Source organism: Nannobrachium achirus (genome assembly GCF_963921795.1).
Source record: "Nannobrachium achirus genome assembly, chromosome: 14".
NCBI lineage: Eukaryota > Metazoa > Chordata > Actinopteri > Myctophiformes > Myctophidae > Nannobrachium > Nannobrachium achirus.
The window spans coordinates 11,475,776-11,493,295 of NC_137821.1; the positions used below are offsets into that span (position 1 = coordinate 11,475,776).

General features: G+C 44.2%; 1 protein-coding gene across 1 annotated transcript; it reads left to right on the plus strand.

Moving 5' to 3' along the window:
* Positions 1 to 1,523: 1,523 nt before the first annotated feature.
* On the plus strand, positions 1,524 to 17,478 carry LOC308297800 (zonadhesin-like; the record flags this gene model as incomplete). The annotated part of the gene is made up of 22 exons (XM_080741367.1): positions 1,524 to 1,565; positions 3,799 to 3,940; positions 6,016 to 6,209; positions 8,487 to 8,628; positions 10,088 to 10,344; positions 10,548 to 10,696; positions 10,838 to 10,966; positions 11,084 to 11,225; positions 11,330 to 11,471; positions 11,762 to 11,961; positions 12,605 to 12,746; positions 13,226 to 13,482; positions 13,686 to 13,834; positions 13,976 to 14,104; positions 14,222 to 14,363; positions 14,468 to 14,609; positions 14,867 to 15,066; positions 15,710 to 15,851; positions 16,331 to 16,587; positions 16,791 to 16,939; positions 17,076 to 17,204; positions 17,322 to 17,478. 22 exons carry the CDS (start codon positions 1,524 to 1,526, stop codon positions 17,476 to 17,478), a joined length of 3,534 nt encoding a protein of 1,177 aa, XP_080597493.1.
* Positions 17,479 to 17,520: the final 42 nt, after the last annotated feature.

The following is a 17,520-nucleotide window of genomic DNA, read 5'->3' on the forward strand; positions in this document are numbered from 1 at the left end:
ATGCTTAAAGATGGGGTGCCATGATTCCCCCTCCCTCCCCCCCCCAAAACATGATTATCATATATTATGATTGCGACCGTCAGGGAGCAGTTTACTATGAAAACCTCCACCGGCCGTCCGTCGGTCGGTCGGTCGGTCGGTCGGTCGGTCACACGTCACACGTCACACCTTTGCCCTGCTCATATCTCCGCATCAGTATAGGGCTTGTTTGTTTATTGTATGACATCACACCACATCATCAGCTGTGGACTCTGTGATGTCATTGTATCTCCATATATGGCCATCTCTGTATATGGAGATATAAGTCGTCCATGCCCAAGTATGGGCTGGTGAGGTCAGACTTTGTGTGATGCGTAGGTTATCTCCATATATGGAGATTCAACATTCCAGGCAATGCTCTCTTCCCTGGTGAGAATTGCCCCTTTATATAGGGCTTGTTTGTGTATTGTATGACATCACGCCACATCATCAGCTGTGGACTCTGTGATGTCATCGTATCTCCATATATGGCCATCTCCGTATATGGAGATATAAGTCGTCCATGCCCAAGTATGGGCTGGTGAGGTCAGACTTTGTGTGATGCGTAGGTTATCTCCATATATGGAGATTCAACATTCCAGGTGTAACTATGGCTACCCGTATGACGTGAGAGGTGGAGGTTGTGATATTTGTGGAGATAAGCGACCAACGGTCGCTTATCTCCCGATTAGGGAGTCTTACTGGTTGATTATACTAGGAGGAAGATTTCTTTTCTCCAAAAAAGTGTACAGAAAGAGTTAAAACTAGAAAAGTTGAATTTGGAAATTGCAAGTGTGGTTGCTGACGTGAGTATATTCTGCGGTAAGCTAACTGTCATGTGAAGCTCGACCAATTGATTCCCTATTGATTATTGATTCCCACTCCCATTGAGTCCCTACTGATTCCCTATCCCATTGATTCCCTATTGATTCCCATTCCCATTGATTCCATCAATTTCCAATGGCAGTGGAAAAGTTACCCAAGTAACAAATAAAGTTTCCTGATTCCATCAATTTCCAATGGCAGCAGAAAAGTTACCCTAGAAGTCTATAAAGTTTCTCTAGGACTATAATGTGTTGCCCTGTTGGGCAACCACACTAATTAGGTTTTTATGTAGCCACACCCACTAGCCTGGTTGTCATGGTTGGTGGTAACTGGTAACCCAGCTGAAGTTAGCCACACCCACAGTGTTGGGTGAATGGTAAAAGGGGAGGGGATGATTATATGATGTCACTCTATCTGTGTTTTTGGATCGGCACTTTTGACCCACAAGGTGGCAGCCTCGAGGAAGAAACCCAAAATACAAAGGGAATACATAATTGTTCATAACAACCACACCAGGGGGTCTAATGACGTTCTGTCAACCTCATAGATACATGAAAACCAGAAAAAGTACAAAACTATGGCACCACCTCTTTAACATATGGGGTGCCTAAGACGTCTTAACCTTCCTCCGAAGTGCTGTGGCCCCCTTAAGACGTCCCTGCACTTCTTAGCTGGTTACCATGGTAACCAATAGCCCTGTGCTGCAGCTGACGGGAATGAAGGTAAAGACTCCGTTTCCCATGATGCCTCGCGAAAGCCACTCCCGGCCATCCATTGAACTGTATTCATTCTGGCTGCAGAACAATCAATACATTTCTGCTTTTTTGGAGCTGTGTGCAGCTCCCTATACGTGGCTGTGTGGGTCTGTGTGTGTGTCTGTCTGTGTGTCTGTGTGTATGTAGCCTGACTTCGGCGCGTAACTAGTGCCGCACCATTTACGCCACTCGCGCAATATATACATCAAAATGTGCGGCTCGGCCGGGAATGGTGTTCTATTACCTTTCGTTCCGATCCGCCTTACCATGCCGACGTAATCGGCAAAAAACGACGCTTAATTGTCCCCATTGACTTATAATGGGACAATGCAAGAAATCACTTTCAAGTATTTTTCTCTCGTAAACCATAGGAGCTACAGTTTCAAACCTCGGAGAGGAGATTCATAATGATTTTAAGAATGAATCGAAAAATAATTACATCACTCGGCCTCATGGTGGCGCTATAACGGCCCACTTTACGTTTTGCCCTGTAACTCTTGAACCGTAGAACAGGAACCCCCGCAAACAATGAGCCTCCGAAAATCTGGTAAATACAATAGGAAAAAGCTGTGGCAGTGATCGATATTAGTTATTATTTAGTTATGGCAAAACTATGGCACTCAAATATTTTTAGCCACATTTCCCGGTCTGCTGGCGGGGTACTATGTAAATGTATAATTTACCAGTCTGTTGGGAAATGTAGACGTTATTTCTGTCTGTCTGTCTTTCTGTCTGTCTGTCTGCTGGCAAAGCAACGCCATTGGTTTCTACAAGCCCGCATTGGTTTCTTCAAATCCGCAGTTTTCTGCTACCAGAAATGAATGCTATTGGTTGGGACCAGAGCGAGCAGTAGGCTGAAAGAGAACCCGAAGAGGGCCTCATTTCCAGCACCGGTTACTGAGCCATTGTGTAGAACCCACTTAAAGCCCCCATGGACAAACCCATTTGGGACCCAGGCTGATATTGCCCACAAGTTGCCCATAATAATTTAGCCCACCGTGAAACAATATGGGACGTACTTGGCCATGCTGTCAGGGAGTAAGTAATCTATAGATAATCTATATGATCTGAATCAAGGTGTCATGAACTGAGAGGAGATGAAATGATTACATTAGAGATGATATAGATCAATTCCATGTATACATTAAGGCCTCTCCACACCAAAAAGTCTGCAAAGGACTGCAAAGAACTTGCAAAGGACTGCAAAGAACTGCAAAGAACTTGCAAAGGACTGCAAAGAACTGCACAGAACTTCGTCTGCCGACTGTATGCCGACTGTACTTACTGTATGCAATTGTGCGCATGCGCGGAGAGATCGCATGAAATACCATTCCAAACCAGGAGGTGGCAGTAGTCTGAAAGGCTATTTTCACTCGTCCCTGCATGCCGTCGCTGTCGGAAAATGCTGTTATTAAGCCTATTATTAATATTATTATTTGGATAAAGTAGAACAACCTTTAAAACCAATCATAATCATTTAAAATTATATCATGATCTGACACTTTCACAACAGCTTGTTGCTGCTTCAGCGTTCTGCCTCCGCTGCTGTGTGCAGTTGTATTATTTTGTCATACGATACGATGGTGTGACGTCACGCATTGAAAATATCAGAGCTACAAGCTCACAACATGTCGGAACTTGAAGCGTTGTGAGCTTACATATGTCTGCTATGCTCGACACGCACCGTCATACGCTGAAGCACACATCCAGCTTTTCACAGCTGAAAGAGGAGGTAATCTAACCACTAGTAGGCACGGAGGCACTCTGTACGTGACTGTTCTCCGTGCAGAGGAGAAGAAAAAAAAAAAACAACAACACGGGCAGCTGCTGCACTATTACTAGCCCACTTTATTCAGTTGTGTGTAGTGTGTTGTCTCGGTGTCCTCTGTGACTGTGTGGAAACAGTATGTATGCCAAACAGATAGCTATCAGCGGATTGTGTGTTGTCTTTTATCCGCTCTCGTTGGCTCATTTCACTGCCGACGGGCAAGGGACCGACTCAACAAAACCGGGCAAGTCCAGTTTTCCAGTTTTCGGTCGATAACGTTCCCGACCCGCTGCCGAAAACCTGACGATGAGCTCCCGTTCGGCAACCGACGCTATCCGCCGCCTTCCGCCGCCGAATCGTCGACGAATCTGTGCGGTTAAAAGTGGCCTTTAGACTAAAGACTGACTTCCTGCCCTGTCATCTGTTTGTCAGCCTGGAGAGATCATCTTTGGGGACGGCTGCTCCAGACTGTGTCGCTGTGCAGGGAACAACACCTTGGACTGTGTGGATAATTCCTGTGAGCCCACAGAAGAGTGTCGTGAGGTCAACAGAGAATTAGGCTGCTATCCCAAAGGTGAGAATATCAAGGAAAACAAAGGTGGCATTGGTTGGCTGGACTGACTGGCCTAATGCCAACAATATACTGTATTATGTGAATGCAACTGACTGACTGACTGACAGTTGTTAAACATTGAACTTACAGTGTTGTTCAGTCAGTTGGTCTAACAATGAAGCATCCCATAGCAGCTAAATTATCCCTCCAGGCTATGGGATCGATAAAGTTTATACTGAAAGGACAATGGCAGCTTACAGCATCTCTATTTCACATAAAAGTTTCTGGTTACATTTTAAGAGAGTAACAGGCCAATGATGCATTAATAGTGCTACATTTGATAACCTTCAACTTCAGATCCTACTACACCTGCACCTCCAACTCCTGGACCAACTACACCTGCACCTCCAATTATAATTGAAACTGCACCTCCAAATACTGGACCAACTGCTGCACCTTTAAATAGTGGACAAACTACACCAAAACCAACCACATCAGGCACAACATGTAAGTTTGAAAATAAACAAACATTGTCAGTATAGCATTTGAATGTTATAAATTCCTGGCCGTGCTCTCTTTGACGTTACTGACACAATCGGACGCTGCATGCATGATTTGAGGCATTTTGTTCCAAAAATGTGTTATGCAAAAGTTGACCCGCTGGTGGCGCTATAACAGGTCAATGTGAGAAGGGTGGCATCTGTTCCTTAATAGTGGGAATGTGCTTGCAAGATTTCACGCACATCGCAGGCTGATCGATAAAGTTTATACTGAAAGGACAATGGCAGCTTACAGCATCTCTATTTCATTTATGTTCCAAAAATGTGTTATGCAAAAGTTGACCCGCTGGTGGCGCTATAACAGGTCAATGTGAGAAGGGTGGCATCTGTTCCTTAACCTAGTGGGAATGTGCTTGCAAGATTTCACGCACATCGCAGGCTGATCGATAAAGTTTATACTGAAAGGACAATGGCAACTTACAGCATCTGTATTTCATTGACCTGTGAGAACAGGTCAATGTGAGAAGGGTGGCATCTGTTCCTTAACCTAGTGGGAATGTGCTTGCAAGATTTCACGCACATCGCAGGCTGGTCGATAAAGTTTATACTGAAAGGACAATGGCAGCTTACAGCATCTCTATTTCACATAAAAGTTTCTGGTTACATTTTAAGAGAGTAACAGGCCAATGATGCATTAATAGTGCTACATTTGATAACCTTCAACTTCAGATCCTACTACACCTGCACCTCCAACTCCTGGACCAACTACACCTGCACCTCCAATTATAATTGAAACTGCACCTCCAAATACTGGACCAACTGCTGCACCTTTAAATAGTGGACAAACTACACCAAAACCAACCACATCAGGCACAACATGTAAGTTTGAAAATAAACAAACATTGTCAGTATAGCATTTGAATGTTATAAATTCCTGGCCGTGCTCTCTTTGACGTTACTGACACAATCGGACGCTGCATGCATGATTTGAGGCATTTTGTTCCAAAAATGTGTTATGCAAAAGTTGACCCGCTGGTGGCGCTATAACAGGTCAATGTGAGAAGGGTGGCATCTGTTCCTTAACCTAGTGGGAATGTGCTTGCAAGATTTCACGCACATCGCAGGCTGATCGATAAAGTTTATACTGAAAGGACAATGGCAGCTTACAGCATCTCTATTTCACATAAAAGTTTCTGGTTACATTTTAAGAGAGTAACAGGCCAATTAGGCATTAATAGTGCTACATTTGATAACCTTCAACTTCAGATCCTACTACACCTGCACCTCCAACTCCTGGACCAACTACACCTGCACCTCCAATTATAATTGAAACTGCACCTCCAAATACTGGACCAACTGCTGCACCTTTAAATAGTGGACAAACTACACCAAAACCAACCGCATCAGGCACAACATGTAAGTTTGAAAATAAACAAACATTGTCAGTATAGCATTTGAATGTTATAAATTCCTGATAGATTGATTATAAATTCATTATAGATTCCTTTTGTCCTTTTCTCGTTTCTAACTCATTTACAAAGCATTTATTCCATTTTCTGACTGTGTTGTTTTTCTTTGTTATCTTGTGACCAACAGTAAGGTGTCCTCCTAATGCTGAGTACATAGAGTGTGGTCCAGCTTGTATTCCCAGCTGTCAGGAACCCTCCCCCATCTGCATTCTCCCCTGCATTAGTGGCTGCTTCTGTAAGCAGGGTTACGTCTTTAAGGGAAGCCGTTGTGTCAAACTGGAGACTTGTGGCTGTCTGGATGAACACAACAACTACTACGAGGTTAGATGCCATACTTTACAATGCTTAGTCTACCATTTCAATCTGATTAGGACCCACGTTGGAAACTATCTTTTCAAAGGAACCATTGCACACATAAGGCCAATTGCCTAGTCGGGATTCACCGCAAGAAACCATAAGAAACCCACGTGTCCGTGTTGACTGGGTGTAAATGATCTATAGATGATCTATAGATGATCTGAGTCAAGGTGTCATGAACTGAGACAATTAAATCATAATAAAAATATAGCTGCAAGCAGCGATAACGTTTCTAAGCCAGGAAAAAGTAGGAAAGGAAAAAAGCAGCGGAAAAAAGCAAAAGAAAGAAATCAAAGAAATCAAAGAAAAACTAGAAGCAGTGTTCTTCTGAGAACAGGTCTCCAGCAGGTCAGGTAGGTTTTTTGGCCTCCTGGTGGCTCTATAATAGGCCAAAGTGAAAGTATTTCATCATGAAAATGTGACATTGCATGTATGTTTTAGAGGCAGAAGAATAATTTGCATAAAACTGCAATATTCATTGAATTATAAAAAAAAAACAATTATAAAATATAGCTGCAAGCAGCGATAAAGTGGCCAAGCCAGAAAAAAGTAGGAAAGGAAAAAAGCTGCGGGAAAAAAGCAGGAAAAGCAAGAAGTGGGAAAAGAAATCAAAGAAAAACTAGAAAATATTGTTCCTTCGAAACAATTGTGGGCTCGCTTCAAGCCAGAAAACAATGGCTATGAAAGTACAAAATGTCAAGATCGCAGACCGTGCTCTCTTTGACGTTACTGACACAATCGGACGCTGCATGCATGATTTGAGGCATTTTGTTCCAAAAATGTGTTATGCAAAAGTTGACCCGCTGGTGGCGCTATAACAGGTCAATGTGAGAAGGGTGGCATCTGTTCCTTAACCTAGTGGGAATGTGCTTGCAAGATTTCACGCACATCGCAGGCTGTGTTCATGATTTGAGGTGTTTTTGGCCACTTTATCACTGCTTGCAGCTATATTTATTATTATTATTATTTTATTCTTTTTTTGTGTGCACTTCATAGGCATGTTAGTTAAAGGTCCTTAGATTGTGTGTAGAATGTTTCATGCAAATTGCAAAAAAAATATCCCAGAATAAAAACAGGTTTAAGCGTTTCACAAACTGCTCAAAATGATATAGCGCCCCCCTTTGGCCAATTGGGGTAAGATTGGTTTTAGTGATATTTGGATTAATCCTCTACATCTTTGCCAAATGCCATAAACATGTTACTTTGCATGTATGACTTTGAGGCAGAAGAATAATTTGCATAAAACTGCAATATTCATTGAATTATTGAAAAAGCATGTTTCAATTTAAAAAAAAATCCGATCTGACAGCTCTTTAGATATTGGTCCAAAGTTCATGTAAAAAATGTTTTGTGCACGTGACGTGAAAATACCAGAATAAAATGTGGGTTTAAGCGTTTTACAAACTGTTCAAAATGGCGGAAAATCTAAGGGCGGAGCTTACTTGACAAAGACAGAGATGTGTTCCTATTGAGTCAAGGCACGTGTGTAAGCAAGTTGCATGTCTTCAAGCCAAACAAGGCATGACTTATGCCCATCTAAAGTTTGAATTTTCAAATGCTTTGTATAGCGCCCCCCTTTGGCCAATTGGAATAAGATTGGTTTCAGTGATATTTGGACTAACCCTCTACATCTTTGCCAAATGTCATGAACGTGAATTTGCATGTATGATTTAGAGGCAGAAGAATAATTTGCATAAAACTGCAATATTCATTGAATTATTACAAACAAATTATTTCTCACCCCATAGTCTGAGAAGATGTTGGTCCAAAGTTCATGTGAAAAAATCTTTGTGCATTTGACGCGAAAATTCCAGGAGGAGATAGATTTTTACAGTTTTTCATATAATTCAAAATGGTGGGAGATCTAAAGGTCAGAGGTCAAAAGTCAGAGTGGAACAAATTGTTCGGCATGAGGAGACGTGTGTCCAGGTTTCATGGCTGTATGTCAAACAGAGCATGAGCTATAGTACCGGTTCAAAGTTTGCTTTTTCAAAGGCTTCCTACAGCGCCACCATTTGGCCAATTGTTGCAAAAAGTCACAGCTGAGCACATTAAAGTTTGAATGGTGTTTTTCGGTGTAAGTATGTAGGAGTAGATGTGTGCCAAAGTTTTGAGGAGAACTTACTATATATAGATGACTGATAGTTAATTAAATAATGAGGATAACATACGTGTGCTCGCTTTCAGCGAGCCCACAATTAGACTAAAGACTGTCTTCCTGCCCTGTTTTGTGTTTGTCAGCCTGGAGAGATCATCGTTGGGGACGGCTGCTCCAGACTGTGTCGCTGTGCAGGGAACAACACCTTGGACTGTGTGGATAACTTCTGTGACCCCACAGAAGAGTGTCGTGAGGTCAACGGAGTAGCAGGCTGCTATCCCAAAGGTGAGAGAATGAATATTAAGGAATACAAAGGCAGTATTGGTTGGCTGTACTGACTGGCCGGCAGGCCAACCATATACATGTGACTGACGTTAACCTGACGTTAAGCATTGAAGTTACGGCATTGGTCAGTCACTTGGTCTAACAATGAATCATCCCATAGCAGTGAAATCATCACTCCAGGCTATGGGATTGAGAACATTTTTACTGAAAGGACAATGGCAGTTTACGGTATCTGGAAACAATCTCTATTACACATGACAGTTTCTGATTACATTTTGAGAGAGTAATAGGCCATGCAGTTGCTTAATCATGATACACTTAATGGTTCAGTAATAATAATTGGAAGTTAGTTGCTATGTGGTTGCTACCCCGTCACATTTAACAATCAGAGTGTTGTGGCTTCCTGTATCGTTATATACATAACTAGTAAGACACCTCAGGGTGACTTGCGACCTCAGGGTGACATAAAGGGCGAGGTCGTGCCAATTCTTGGCCATCTGGCCAACCACAGCGTTTCTCTGACGCTTCTAGTTGTTGTCATTCTGGGGGGAGTTTGTTCATGTTTTTGTGAGGGTATCAACCCTAGGAGACACGGAGAGAACATGCAAACTCCACACAGAAAGGCCCTATCGCCAACCCCACCTAGAGTGTGGGCGCTGATGACGTGGAGTGAGGAACACACCGCCCATATATGTCCTTAATATTGATAACATAATATCCTTAATAATATCCTTAATATTGACAATATAGGAATCTCCATATATGGGCATAAAACGTACATAAGTAATGCCAAGCAGGGCCTTGTGTTAGGGCCTTGGTTTGATGCTTGTGGATCTCCATATATGGGCATAAGGGGGTACCCTAATATTCTCATTTTTGGCCTGGAAATCTCCATGTATGGGTTAGGGTTAGGGTTAGGGTGAGTTAGGGCCTTGGTTTGATGCCTGTGGATCTCCATATATGGGCCATAATAATGTTCTTAATATTGACAATATAGGAATCTCCATATATGGGCATAAAACGTAGGGCCTTGGTTTGATGCCTGTGGATCTCCATATATGGGCATAAGGGGTACCCTAACATTCGCATTTTTGTTCTCCATTTTCTGTACAATGTCACGTGACATCCCTTTTATGCCCACATATGAGTCATTCTGTACCACATCACTGTGATCAACTTTCGCTTTGCCATGCAATCAACTTCACAGTGAGTCACAGTGATGTGGTACAGAATGACTCATATATGGGCATAAAAGTGATGTCAAGTGACATCACTTCCTGTACTTCCTCTACTGAAAAACATGTGACATCACACTGACATCACTTCCTGTACAGCCGGACAGACAAGCGACAAGGTTTTTCAGGGTATAATGCGACCTTCGGTCGCAATTAATTAATTAAACATATTTGTAACCCAAGCAGGCAGTAACACTTTCCTTCCTCCACAATCTTTCATACAGGTACATCCACCTGCATAGCCCACACAGACCCACACTACACCACCTTTGACCGTCTCTACTACAGCTTCATGGGCAACTGCAGCTATGTGATGTCTAAACCCTGCAACCACACCTCCATGCCCCACTTCGAGGTCCATGCCGACAACGAAAACCGCTACACACCCACCATTTCCTACGTGAAGGCTGTGCATGTGTACGTGGGCGTGCTGAACTTGGGCTTGATGAAGATTTCCATCCTGAAAGGAGGCACCGTACAGGTGAGATAGGTGTAGCACCCACATTACTGACCCAAGAAGTGACTACAGAGGTTGATTAGATTGGCCAGGGCCCTCAGCCGGCATTTCAAAAATCTCTGAAAGGGAAAATTGTGGAGTCCTGATAAAATGCTTTAAAACACATAACTTTGCTTAACTTTATAATGAATTTCCATATTTGTCTGTCTTGTGCTGCTCTTGCGTAGCTGAATGGGAACAATGTCAACCTGCCAGTCACTCCAGCCAGCGGTGTCTCTGTGTTCAAGTCTGGGAGACACTACACTGTAGCCATGGACTTTGGTGTGACCGTCCGCTACGATGGAAACCATTACATGGACATCAAAGTGATCAAAGAGTGAGTGAAACTCATAACAGCCTATTCTTTAATCATTTGAATGATCAAATATAAAGATTTGTACAGTGACTGAACAGGTGTCCCATGTCATGACTTAATTCCTCTCAACTCTTTCCTTTGCCTCCACCTGGTGACCTGCAGTTACAAGGACACATTGTGTGGTCTCTGTGGAGACTACAATGACAATGCCAAGGATGACATGAGAAAGCCAGACGGCAACTTGACCAGTGACCGCAATGTGTTCGGACACAGCTGGGTGACCGACCCCAAGTGAGTCATTTTAACATGAACGGCGCCTACTCCATCATGAACATGCATGAACACATGCATTGATACAGATGCATTCATCCACAAACAACCACCATTTCCTTGCTTGTATCTCCATAGCTGTAATCCTCCATGCACCCAAGGGTGCACCCAAGGGTGTACGGATGAGGAACAGGATCTGTATAAGAGCTCTGGATACTGTGGCATGCTGTTGGACAAGAAGGGACCCTTTGCTGTCTGTCAACCTAAGGTCAACCCCAATGTGAGTGCTGCCTAATACACACAAACATGGAAACACATTGCACATGCATATGCTTCAAACACTCTGTCAACTATTTTCTTAATATGAATTCATTTGATTATCAGCAATACTTCAAGGACTGTGTGTTTGACCTGTGTGAGCTGGAAGGGAACTCGTCCATCCTGTGTGAGGCCATTGAAGCCTACGTCACTGAGTGCCAGGACCGTGGAGTCAACATCCCCCCCTGGAGGAACCAAACATTCTGCCGTGAGTCAACAGACCAGTGGAGGATGGATGGATGGATGGATGGATGAATAGATGGATGGATGGATGGATGGATGGATGGATGGATGGAGAATGAGAAAGAATCTAAAGACTAATGATAAAAATGAGGTCGCAATAAGAACCTGTTCCAGTTGTATGTGTGAGTGTGTGTGTGTGTGTGTGTGTGTGTGTGTGTGTGTGTGTGTGTGTGTGTGTGTGTGTGTGTGTGCGTGTGTGTGTGTGTGTGTGTGTGTGTGTGTGTGTATACTTATCCCTCTCTGTCCTTCCTGCAGCTCTGGACTGTCCCACTAACAGCCACTATGAGTCGTGTGCAGACCCCTGTCAGGACACGTGTGCTGGGAAGCCCCCCACGGGCTGCGGTGGTCCCTGTGTGGAATCGTGTGTGTGTGACCCCGGCTACATCGTCATTGCTGAAAAGTGTGTGAGGACCACCGAATGTGGATGCAAACACACCAACGGACAGTACTATGAGGTAGGAGAGTGTGAAATGTCTACTCAACCTAAGGAGGAATGGTTTTACACTAAATAGATTATACCCCCTTCTTCGAAATTGGGCAGGATGTTGAGGGAAGTAAAACATGTACTTCCGCTCCCTTTGCCCATCCAATGCTCTGTGGTGGGTGTCAGTGTGTCAGCACGCATTTTATGTTTTAGACACATTTCCCTGTCTGCTGGCAGGGTACTATGGAAATGTATAATTTACCAGTCTGTTGGGAGATGTAGACAAAACATATTCCCTTGTATTGAGATATATTTTATTGCGACTGGTAGGAGGTGAAATGCGACATCTGCTGGGCCATTAATGGGAACAGCAGCCTGAAATAGAGGAAGTGGTTTCATTTCCAGCACCGGGTACGGAGCCATTGGGTAGAACGTTTTGTGTTCGCAAAAACGAGATTTCCCCCTGACATTGGCCACATTAGTTTAGCCCACCTTGAAACAATATGGGACCCACGTGGCTCTGCTGACTGTGTGTAAATAATGATCGATATATGATCTGAGTCAAGGTGCCATGAACTGAGAGGAGATGAAATGATTACATTAGATGATAGCGATCAATTCCATGTATAAATCAGACTAAATGCTGACTTTATGCCCTGCCTTATGTGTGTCAGCCTGGAGAGATCATCTTTGGGGACGGCTGCTCCAGACTGTGTCACTGTGCAGGGAACTACACCTTCGACTGCGTGGATAATTCTTGTGACCCCACAGAAGAGTGTCGTGAGGTCAACGGAGTAGCAGGCTGCTATCCCACAGGTGATAATATCAAGAAAACAAAGGCAGCAATGGCTGGCTGGACTGACTGGCCGGCAGGCCAACCATATACATGGGACTGACGTTAAACTGACGTTAAGCATTGAAGTTACGGCATTGGTCAGTCAGTTGGTCTAACAATGAACCATCCCATAGCAGTGAAATCATCCCTCCAGGCTATGAGATTGAGAAAGTTTGTACAGAAAGGACAATGGTAGTTTACGGTATCTGGAAACAATCTCTATTACACATAAAAGTTTCTGATTACATTTTGAGAGAGTAATAGGCCATGCAGTTGCTTAATCATGATACACTTAAAGGTTTGGTAATAATATTCGGAAGTTAGTTGCTAAGTGGTTGCTACCCTGTCACTTTTAACAATCAGAGTGTTGTGGCTTCCTGCATCGTCATATACATAATTAAACATATTTGTAACCCGAGCAGGCAGTAACACTTTCCTTCCTCCACCATCTTTCATACAGGCACATCCACCTGCATAGCCCACACAGACCCACACTACACCACCTTTGACCGTCTCTACTACAGCTTCATGGGCAACTGCAGCTATGTGATGTCTAAACCCTGCAACCACACCTCCATGCCCCACTTCGAGGTCCATGCCGACAACGAAAACCGCTACACACCCACCATTTCCTACGTTAAGGCTGTGCATGTGTACGTGGGTGTGCTGAACTTGGGCTTGCTGAAGATTTCCATCCTGAAAGGAGGCACCGTACAGGTGAGATAGGTGTAGCACCCAAATTACTGACCCAACTAGTGACTACAGAGGTTGATTAGATTGGCCAGGGCCCTCAGCCGGCATTTCAAAAATCTCTGGAAGGGAAAATGGTGGAGTCCCGATAAAATGCTTTAAAACACATAACTTTGCTTAACTTTATATTGAATTTCCATGTTTGTCTGTCTTGTGCTGCTCTTGCGTAGCTGAATGGGAACAATGTCAACCTGCCAGTCACTCCAGCCAGCGGTGTCTCTGTGTTCAAGTCTGGGAGACACTACACTGTAGCCATGGACTTTGGTGTGACCGTCCGCTACGATGGAAACCATTACATGGACATCAAAGTGATCAAAGAGTGAGTGAAACTCATAACAGCCTATTCTTTAATCATTTGAATGATCAAATATAAAGATTTGTACAGTGACTGAACAGGTGTCCCATGTCATGACTTAATTCCTCTCAACTCTTTCCTTTGCCTCCACCTGGTGACCTGCAGTTACAAGGACACATTGTGTGGTCTCTGTGGAGACTACAATGACAATGCCAAGGATGACATGAGAAAGCCAGACGGCAACTTGACCAGTGACCGCAATGTGTTCGGACACAGCTGGGTGACCGACCCCAAGTGAGTCATTTTAACATGAACGGCGCCTACTCCATCATGAACATGCATGAACACATGCATTGATACAGATGCATTCATCCACAAACAACCACCATTTCCTTGCTTGTATCTCCATAGCTGTAATCCTCCATGCACCCAAGGGTGCACCCAAGGGTGTACGGATGAGGAACAGGATCTGTATAAGAGCTCTGGATACTGTGGCATGCTGTTGGACAAGAAGGGACCCTTTGCTGTCTGTCAACCTAAGGTCAACCCCAATGTGAGTGCTGCCTAATACACACAAACATGGAAACACATTGCACATGCATATGCTTCAAACACTCTGTCAACTATTTTCTTAATATGAATTCATTTGATTATCAGCAATACTTCAAGGACTGTGTGTTTGACCTGTGTGAGCTGGAAGGGAACTCGTCCATCCTGTGTGAGGCCATTGAAGCCTACGTCACTGAGTGCCAGGACCGTGGAGTCAACATCCCCCCCTGGAGGAACCAAACATTCTGCCGTGAGTCAACAGACCAGTGGAGGATGGATGGATGGATGAATAGATGGATGGATGGATGGATGGATGGATGGATGGATGGAGAATGAGAAAGAATCTAAAGACTAATGATAAAAATGAGGTCGCAATAAGAACCTGTTCCAGTTGTATGTGTGAGTGTGTGTGTGTGTGTGTGTTGTGTGTGTGTGTGTGTGCGTGTGCGTGTGTGTGTGTGTGTGTGTGTGTGTGTGTATACTTATCCCTCTCTGTCCTTCCTGCAGCTCTGGACTGTCCCACTAACAGCCACTATGAGTCGTGTGCAGACCCCTGTCAGGACACGTGTGCTGGGAAGCCCCCCACGGGCTGCGGTGGTCCCTGTGTGGAATCGTGTGTGTGTGACCCCGGCTACATCGTCATTGCTGAAAAGTGTGTGAGGACCACCGAATGTGGATGCAAACACACCAACGGACAGTACTATGAGGTAGGAGAGTGTGAAATGTCTACTCAACCTAAGGAGGAATGGTTTTACACTAAATAGATTATACCCCCTTCTTCGAAATTGGGCAGGATGTTGAGGGAAGTAAAACATGTACTTCCGCTCCCTTTGCCCATCCAATGCTCTGTGGTGGGTGTCAGTGTGTCAGCACGCATTTTATGTTTTAGACACATTTCCCTGTCTGCTGGCAGGGTACTATGGAAATGTATAATTTACCAGTCTGTTGGGAGATGTAGACAAAACATATTCCCTTGTATTGAGATATATTTTATTGCGACTGGTAGGAGGTGAAATGCGACATCTGCTGGGCCATTAATGGGAACAGCAGCCTGAAATAGAGGAAGTGGTTTCATTTCCAGCACCGGGTACGGAGCCATTGGGTAGAACGTTTTGTGTTCGCAAAAACGAGATTTCCCCCTGACATTGGCCACATTAGTTTAGCCCACCTTGAAACAATATGGGACCCACGTGGCTCTGCTGACTGTGTGTAAATAATGATCGATATATGATCTGAGTCAAGGTGCCATGAACTGAGAGGAGATGAAATGATTACATTAGATGATAGCGATCAATTCCATGTATAAATCAGACTAAATGCTGACTTTATGCCCTGCCTTATGTGTGTCAGCCTGGAGAGATCATCTTTGGGGACGGCTGCTCCAGACTGTGTCACTGTGCAGGGAACTACACCTTCGACTGCGTGGATAATTCTTGTGACCCCACAGAAGAGTGTCGTGAGGTCAACGGAGTAGCAGGCTGCTATCCCACAGGTGATAATATCAAGAAAACAAAGGCAGCAATGGCTGGCTGGACTGACTGGCCGGCAGGCCAACCATATACATGGGACTGACGTTAAACTGACGTTAAGCATTGAAGTTACGGCATTGGTCAGTCAGTTGGTCTAACAATGAACCATCCCATAGCAGTGAAATCATCCCTCCAGGCTATGAGATTGAGAAAGTTTGTACAGAAAGGACAATGGTAGTTTACGGTATCTGGAAACAATCTCTATTACACATAAAAGTTTCTGATTACATTTTGAGAGAGTAATAGGCCATGCAGTTGCTTAATCATGATACACTTAAAGGTTTGGTAATAATATTCGGAAGTTAGTTGCTAAGTGGTTGCTACCCTGTCACTTTTAACAATCAGAGTGTTGTGGCTTCCTGCATCGTCATATACATAATTAAACATATTTGTAACCCGAGCAGGCAGTAACACTTTCCTTCCTCCACCATCTTTCATACAGGCACATCCACCTGCATAGCCCACACAGACCCACACTACACCACCTTTGACCGTCTCTACTACAGCTTCATGGGCAACTGCAGCTATGTGATGTCTAAACCCTGCAACCACACCTCCATGCCCCACTTCGAGGTCCATGCCGACAACGAAAACCGCTACACACCCACCATTTCCTACGTTAAGGCTGTGCATGTGTACGTGGGTGTGCTGAACTTGGGCTTGCTGAAGATTTCCATCCTGAAAGGAGGCACCGTACAGGTGAGATAGGTGTAGCACCCAAATTACTGACCCAACTAGTGACTACAGAGGTTGATTAGATTGGCCAGGGCCCTCAGCCGGCATTTCAAAAATCTCTGGAAGGGAAAATGGTGGAGTCCCGATAAAATGCTTTAAAACACATAACTTTGCTTAACTTTATATTGAATTTCCATGTTTGTCTGTCTTGTGCTGCTCTTGCGTAGCTGAATGGGAACAATGTCAACCTGCCAGTCACTCCAGCCAGCGGTGTCTCTGTGTTCAAGTCTGGGAGACACTACACTGTAGCCATGGACTTTGGTGTGACCGTCCGCTACGATGGAAACCATTACATGGACATCAAAGTGATCAAAGAGTGAGTGAAACTCATAACAGCCTATTCTTTAATCATTTGAATGATCAAATATAAAGATTTGTACAGTGACTGAACAGGTGTCCCATGACTTAATTCCTCTCAACTCTTTCCTTTGCCTCCACCTGGTGACCTGCAGTTACAAGGACACATTGTGTGGTCTGTGTGGAGACTACAATGACAATGCCAAGGATGACATGAGAAAGCCAGACGGCAACTTGACCAGTGACCGCAATGTGTTCGGACACAGCTGGGTGACCGACCCCAAGTGAGTCATTTTAACATGAACGGCGCCTACTCCATCATGAACACGCATAAACACATGCATTGATACAGATGCATTCATCCACAAACAACCACCATTTCCTTGCTTGTATCTCCATAGCTGTAATCCTCCATGCACCCAAGGGTGCACCCAAGGGTGTACGGATGAGGAACAGGATCTGTATAAGAGCTCTGGATACTGTGGCATGCTGTTGGACAAGAAGGGACCCTTTGCTGTCTGTCACCCTAAGGTCAACCCCAATGTGAGTGCTGCCTAGTACACACAAACATGGAAACACATTGCACATGCATATGCTTTC